Below are 7,500 nucleotides of genomic sequence, written 5' to 3'. Positions count from 1 at the left end.
TTCCGTTTCTCTTACGTCAATTCTGAATATTGGTTTTGAATTATTTTCATAACTTCCTCGTTGTACATACAAAATGACTCAGTCTTACTCGGCACATTGATTTCAATTGATGTTGCGCGCTGTTGGTTAAGTGAACCTCTGCTATCATTTGAAATTGTCAAGATCTATTGTGCTAACTGTCAATGTTTGAAGACTCAACTTACAACAATTGGTCCGTAAGCAATTATTTTAGTTTTTTTACCTTTAAGCTCAAGTTTCTAGTTGGTTTTACTAATAGTTCTCATATCGTCATTGGTCGATTTGTAGTTTTTATAAGGGTTAAATGGAGCCGAAAGCAATTGTAGAATTTAACACCTTTGGGCATCAGGAACAATTCTTACAATCTGTTCCCTTAAAATTATTACTATTTCTCTGAATACGAAGTCAGTGATCCTTTTTCTAGTTATTCAGGTTAAGAGGTTTAAAGGCCTATCGAAACGCGGTAAATGTGAAACATATTAAAACGTTGTTGGGTTGTTGGGTGGCAGAAGATTTTTCTCGTTATCGCGCCCATGTTGGTGGACGAAAACAAAAGATCTCTCATTAGGGAGCTTAAGATTTTACGACGGCGACGGCAACAACAACGGCGCAAAAACAATGATATCATTGGTTAAAAGAACATAAATAATCGGGCTGCACGTGCAGCACGGACTTAAGGACGGATTCTTGCGGTACTCTGCGTTAGGACGACGTGAAATTACCAAATTTGAGGTTTTGACGACAAATTGAGCATGCAACAGAGAATCCTTCATTCTCTATTTTGACTTTGTAACTGCTCGTACCAATTTATTTTTAGGACACTTCGCCCAAATTGTAAGAAGTGAACGTGATAGAATAACCGCGAAAGAATTATGATAAAGCAAAGTGATATAATGAGGTGACGTTTTTGTTGAAGTCGCCGTCGTAGATCTCCTTTTGTTCGTCCACCAGCAATTGTACCTTGTAGCATTGTTATCTGTGTCTCTAGAGATAGGTTGCAAACCATCTATTGGGACTTAAAGAACTACGAGGCGGTCTGTCAACGAGAACGCCGCTACAAAACAGGAATATCATAATCATGCTGCACGTGCGAGACGCATGTTAGCACATAGTTTTGCGGTACTCTGCACATTTGCGGTTTCAATGGCAACGTGAGAGTCCAAATGCTAACATTCATTTTATAATTTTACTCCGAAACCGATCGTAGCAATTACGTTTTAAGGCCGGTTTTGAACGTTTTCAACATTTGACCAGCATTAATTGGACGCAAAAACAAAGTTGTTCGGAGACCGTTCAAACGGTTCCAACATTGAAGTCAACAAAAGAACCAACTGACTTACGCGAAATTTGATTGCGAGGAACTGAGAACTAGAAACCAGACTATCTGGTCCAGATAAACTACGTGCCGCCATATTGATTTGTCGATTTGGGGCCTGATGTGAGCTTGCGTGTGTTCTACAGTTGTTGAACAGAGTGTTCAAACAGCTTCAAGACCATTCAACAGTTTTGCGAAAACATAGAAAAAGTTCAATGGATGTTGAATGAAAGTTTAAACCGATTTAAACTTGATTCAACACACTTTCAACAAGCTTTCAACAGCTTTTTACGCTTTCAACAATGTTGGACGTCTTGTTCAAACGCACTGAATATTCGGTTCAACAAAGTGTTGAATGCATGTTGAAGCAAACGTTGAAAACGTTTAAACGAGCCTTTAGGATACCTCGCTCACATAGCACGACGTGAGCGAGATGGAATAACCGCAAACGAGAGAACAGAGTTATGTTTTGAGATGACGCCGCTTTTTCGTCGCTTCGTCGCCGTCGTAGTCGTTCCGACAACAACAACAACAACAGCAGATGCTGCTGTTCTTAGAAAACACTGAATTTAGTCATTTTAAAAAAGTTACCCAGAATTACCTTATTCTCACTTTAAGTTGGTCTAATAACAGTGCTTAACTTTCTCATAAAGGGAGTAAAGATTGAGGTCGGCTGAATATGGCCACAGCACCGGAATATACCGAGGAACAACTAAACTACTTCAGGATCTGTTTTGTCATTGTTGATGTTATTAGCGAAGGTCTGCGTACAGTTTTCAAGCAAGAATGGGATAACTGCTACAAGGCAACACTTGGAGAATGGAAAGATAAACCCATTAATGGACTGGACTTCAAACACCAGGAGACGCTGGAAAATCAGAAGAGAAACGCACACCTATTAGACACGATGGTAAACGGAAATACAACTGAATGGGATTGCCCAGAACTATTCTACGCTATTCTATACTCTGATTCTATTGGTCGCAATCTCAAAGCTAGGGTCAAGTCAAGCGTTGATAATTTGAGAAAGTTTCGAAACGAGGAATTTGCCCAATTATCGCAAAGTAGCCTCAAGGAATCCGATTTTCAAATTGCCTTAGCTACGGTGCAAGATGCATTTCAAGTTCTTGGCCTCGACACTCAACGAATACATGAAATAAGAAACCAAATGAATTTTGCGACCAACGAGTTAACACGCGTCTTGCAACAAGTTGAAGACTTCAAAGTAAATCTGAAAGAAGCTGTAAAGCAACTAAAGGTACTCGAGGAACAATCATTGAGTGAAGTCTCCTCTTTTTGTATTCTCCCTACCAAGCCATCACACGATGTTACCAGGCGAGATCACGAAGTTGCTGAAATGATCCAACTGTTAAAGCAACTAAAAGAAGCTAACAAGAGTCAGCTAACTTGCCTTTATATCTCAGGTAACCCTGGGAGTGGCAAATCGCAATTGGCCGGTCTTGTTGTAGAGCAATTATTCCAGGAAAGCCAACAAATGTCAGACATGGCAGCTTCATTTTTTGTGATGACACTAAATGCTGAAACCATTGATTCACTATTGGCATCTTACGTCTCTTTTGCACGGCTTTTGAAGTGTGCGGAGTATGCAATAACAAACATTCTGAGCGAAAAAGATCTGACGACTGAGAAGAAGATAGCCAACATGAAGTCTGTGATTGGCACCAAAGTGGGGCTTTATTCGTCGTGGCTGTTGGTGGTTGATAATGTTGTCAGCTTATCGCAGATGAATGATTTTTTGCCACAACCGGGAAACAAGCAATGGCAAAAAGGTCAAATGCTGATCACATCTCAAGACACTGAGTCAATACCCCCAGAAAGTTCAGTCATTAATCGCATCTCTTTGAGCAAAGGCATGATGCCATCAGATGCCACTTGCTTGTTAGCCAACCTTTCTGGCATCGCTGACGATGAAATCACTAAAGACGTTGCACGCGAATTAGATTATCGACCTCTGGCCTTAGCAAGCGCTGCCACCTTTTTAAAACACGTTCGGGGATCATCACCGAATTTTGGTTGGAAAGACTACCTGGAGAAACACGAACATTGTCAGCGAGAAGAAACCGAAGCTTTTCTCGCCGAAATTAACCCATGCTATGCAAAGTCTATGACGGCTGCCATTTCTTTAGCAGTGGATAACGCCATGTCTTCAGACATGATCTTAAACCATGCATTCAATTTGATTTCTATTTGTGCTCAACAACCGTTGAAGCTTGAAATTTTGGTAAACTACATACTGGAGCAGAAGAAGAAAAGCGACCTGAACACAAAAGGCGATCTTGAAGACAAAGACATCATCAGTTCAAAGATTTGTAAAAGCTCCCTACTGTTAAATGAAGTAGACAACAGTGGCATTTTCATTCGCGTTCACCAAGGCGTACGATGTGTTATAAACAGTAGAGTGCGAAAATATTCTGAGACGCAACGTTTTGAAGTGATTGATGGGTCCATTCGGTCATTTTACAAGCTAACAGAGGACGAGCTTTCAGAAGAGTTAGATTCTATTTTTGATAGTTTACACTTGGTACCGCATTTAAAGTACTTGATCAAAGAAGTTGAAAACGCATTCAATGTAAAAAACTTCCTTGATGCGACAAGTGTAGAATTAGAGGATACCTCGAGGTATCTTAATAGGCTTAGCCAAATTTGTTGTTTTCATTGTGATCCTAAAGTTGCGAAACGATTCTGCGATGTAGCCTTAAAGTTAATTGCGCATCGTGGTGTATCCAGAACAAATGATGAAGTTGCCACATCGGTCAACACTAGAATGGGAAAAATCCATCATGCAATGGGCGAGCTACAAGAGGCAAAGGCATATTATGAGACTTGTATCACCATTCACGAGCATGAAGAAGGACACCTTGATGCTGCAAACTCCTACAACAACATGGCAACTGTACTTTATGACTTAGGTGAACTTCAGCAAGCGAAGGAGTATTTAGAGCGCGCTCTTGCTATTCGAACACAAACTCTAGGACCCCAGCATGTTAAAGTGGCAGATAGTTACAACAACCTTGCGATTGTGCTCAGTGACCAAGGTGACCTGCAGCAAGCAAAGGAGTATCATGAGCGGGCTCTTGCCATTGAAATTGAAAATTTAGGATTCCAGCACGTGAATGCCGCGAAGACTTGCACCTTTCTGTCTATTTTACACCATCAACAAGGTGAGTTGAAGCAAGCAAGAGAGCTTCTGGAGCGTGCTCTTGCTATTCAGATAGAAAATTTAGGATCCCAGCATGTGGATGTTGCAAATAGTTACCGCAATCTAGCGAATCTATTCAGTGACCAAGGTGAGCTGCCACAAGCAAAGGAATATCATGAACTCGCTCTTGCTGTGCTAATACAGAATTTAGGATCCCAGCATACAAATGTAGCATACAGTTACAGCGATCTGGCCACTGTGCTCAAGCACCAAGGTGAACTACAGAAAGCGAAGGAGTATCTTGACCGCGCTCACGCCATACTGATACAAAATTTAGGATCGCAGCATGTGGATGTCGCACAGAGTTGCATCAATCTGGCTGTTGTACTCAGTGACCAAGGTGAACTGCAGCAAGCAAAGGATCATTTTGAGCGCGCTCTTGCCATTCGGATACAAACGCTAGGACCACAGCATTTGCAGGTCGCATCCAGCTATCATAATATGGCTACTGTACTCAGGTACCAAGGTGAACTGCAGCAAGCAAAGGAAAATCATGAGCGTGCCATTGCGATTCGGATACAGAATTTAGGTCCTCAGCATGGGGATGTCGCAGATAGTTACAACGATCTTGCTGCTGTACTCAGTGACCAAGGTGAACTTGAACAAGCAAAGGGCTATCATGAGCGCGCTCTTGCTATTCGGATTCAAAATTTAGGATCCCAGCATGTGTACGTTGCAGATAGTTACAGCAATCTGGGGACTTTGCTTGGTGCTCAAGGTGAACTGCAGCAATCAAAGGAGTATCTTGAACTTGCTCTTGGTATTCGAATACATAATTTGGGATCCCAGCACCTGAATGTTGCCGAAAGTTACTACAATCTGGCCACAACACTCTATGCCAAAGATGAACTTCAGCAAGCAAAGGAATATTTTGAGCGCGCTCTTGCTATTCAGACACAACATTTAGGATCCCAGCATGTACAAGTCGCAAGAAGTTACAACAATCTGGGAAACGTTGTCGGTGTACTGGGTAATCTGCAGCAAGCGAAGGAGTATCACGAGCGCGCTCTTGCTATAACAATACATAATTTTGGATCCCAGCATGTCAAAGTCGCAGATAGTTACAACAATGTGGCTCTTTTACTGCATGGCCAAGGTGAACTACAGCAAGCAAAGGAACATTTTGAGCGCGCTCTCGCTATTCGCGTTCAAAATTTAGGATCCCAGCATATGGATGTCGCGAAATGTTGCTACAATATGGCATATCTACTCCATGACAAGGGCGACCAGGATCAAGCAAAGGAATATTGCGATCGTGCATTGGCCATCTTTTGCAAAAGCCTCGAAATTAATCATCCCAAAGTTATTAGAGTTCAAATCCTGCGCGTGTCGATTGAGAAGAAGAAAAGAAAACCTTACGCTAAAAGTAAGTGTATAATATCATAAAAATACTGTAATACTATTATATAGTTAATAATATACATGAAAAATTACTCGATTCTGATTGGCTGACAGCAGTGCAGTTTAAGTGTAACACAGTGCAAAAAGTGTAATACACCAGTGCAAAAAGTGAAATACAGTGCAAATTAGACATCGAAATTCTGGATTATGATTGGCTAATAAACAATAGGGTTTCATCCCAACCAATCAAATCTTTTGTTTACAAATCAAGCGCGCGCCTTGGATGGTGCAATTATGGCGCAATTTTTCCCTGATTGCGTGATACGCCTGCGTTTCTCCTGCTTAACCATCTCGAATTTTTTCATGTATATTATTAATAAGTAATCACATGATTTTTCTCGTGCAATTTGGAATAAATAAGCACTTGGCCATGGTCGTCTTTGAAAAAATTTACTCGTGCTTATTTATTCCAAATTGCACTCGAAATCATGTGATTACCCATACTAATTTTCACAGTGCTCTTAAAAACGTTTGTCCAAATTTTTTGTTGTGCCACGAAACGGTTTAGTAAATTTAGCATAAACTATGAAGCAATGATCCCATTCTGGGATCTTGGATTATTATTTTTTTAGGGACTATAGGTGGTCTTTACCTGATATCATTGACGCCATTTTGGTCGACGAAGACAAATGACCTCTCATTAAGTTATTTTTTTCGTCCACTAGCAGTTGTGCAATTCACTATTGTTATGTGTCCCTTTTGATTGGTTGAAAACCTCCTATTCCTGTGTGAAGAAATTTACCCGTGTGCATTTAGAGCGGTTTTCAATTGAGTGTTGAAAGTAATTAGCGAATTGCTTTGGTTTATGATTACTTCACTCAGTGATTGGGTTCAAAGTTCTCGTACCACTTTTTCAGCCAATCAGAAGTGCAACCAAAACCAATCGTGGCCCGCGCGCGCACATTTTCCCGCGCTTTGTGTCGGCTACGTTGTGTTTACCGGATTGTCTCCGTCCTATTTAATTGGCCAAAGTAAATACTTTGGTTTTGGTTTTACGACACTCGATTGAAACTCACTCTATTCCAAATTGCACTTGAAATCACGCGATTACCTATACAAAAAACGTCCCGAAGTATTTGAGTTAATTCTTCTGTTAAACTACTGACCAAATTGCACTTCACTCAGTTTAACTGTGTAAAATAAACTTGGGAGATCATTTTTATATGTCAAATTATTGTTCGCCTGAACACAACACAACCTTCGTCTTTTTCTTGTCTTTATAATATGAAGCAAATAGACTCATTCAAGATGTTTGCCTTAGTTGGCCCCAGATAGATAGAACTTATCTTGTGCAAAAATAGTCTATATGTCGTCTTTTAATAGTTACTGGCGTCCCACCATCCCTGTTAAAAGTTAGAAATGCACCGAAAAGTATCCCATCTTGTCGGGTCTTTAATTGCAGTGTTTGCGCTACATCAGTTTGTACATTCGTTTGAATGTGTCAGTAAAAATTTGTTACAGTGCAACGCGCCTTACCTTGGCCACCCAAGAAACTTTTACATTTGACAATTACGTGTAAATCAACAACCAATGCAACGGTGTTCAA

At 40.7% G+C, this 7,500-nt stretch overlaps 1 protein-coding gene across 1 annotated transcript in view; it reads left to right on the top strand.

Moving 5' to 3' along the window:
• Nucleotides 1-81: 81 nt before the first annotated feature.
• Nucleotides 82-7,500, top strand: part of LOC138052427 (uncharacterized) — a 10,372-nt gene continuing 2,953 nt past the window's right edge. The window contains exons 1-2 of the mRNA XM_068898922.1: nt 82-211; nt 1,987-5,919. Coding sequence (XP_068755023.1) covers nt 2,013-5,919 — 3,907 coding nt within the window. The 5' untranslated portion in view covers nt 82-211; nt 1,987-2,012. The remainder of the gene's footprint in view (nt 212-1,986; nt 5,920-7,500) is intronic.

The sequence above is a fragment of the Montipora capricornis genome, chromosome 6 (genome assembly GCF_036669925.1).
Source record: "Montipora capricornis isolate CH-2021 chromosome 6, ASM3666992v2, whole genome shotgun sequence".
Taxonomy (NCBI): Eukaryota; Metazoa; Cnidaria; class Anthozoa; order Scleractinia; family Acroporidae; genus Montipora; species Montipora capricornis.
The sequence above is the reverse complement of the archived record's forward strand: the minus strand, read 5'-3'. Positions and strand labels throughout refer to the sequence as shown.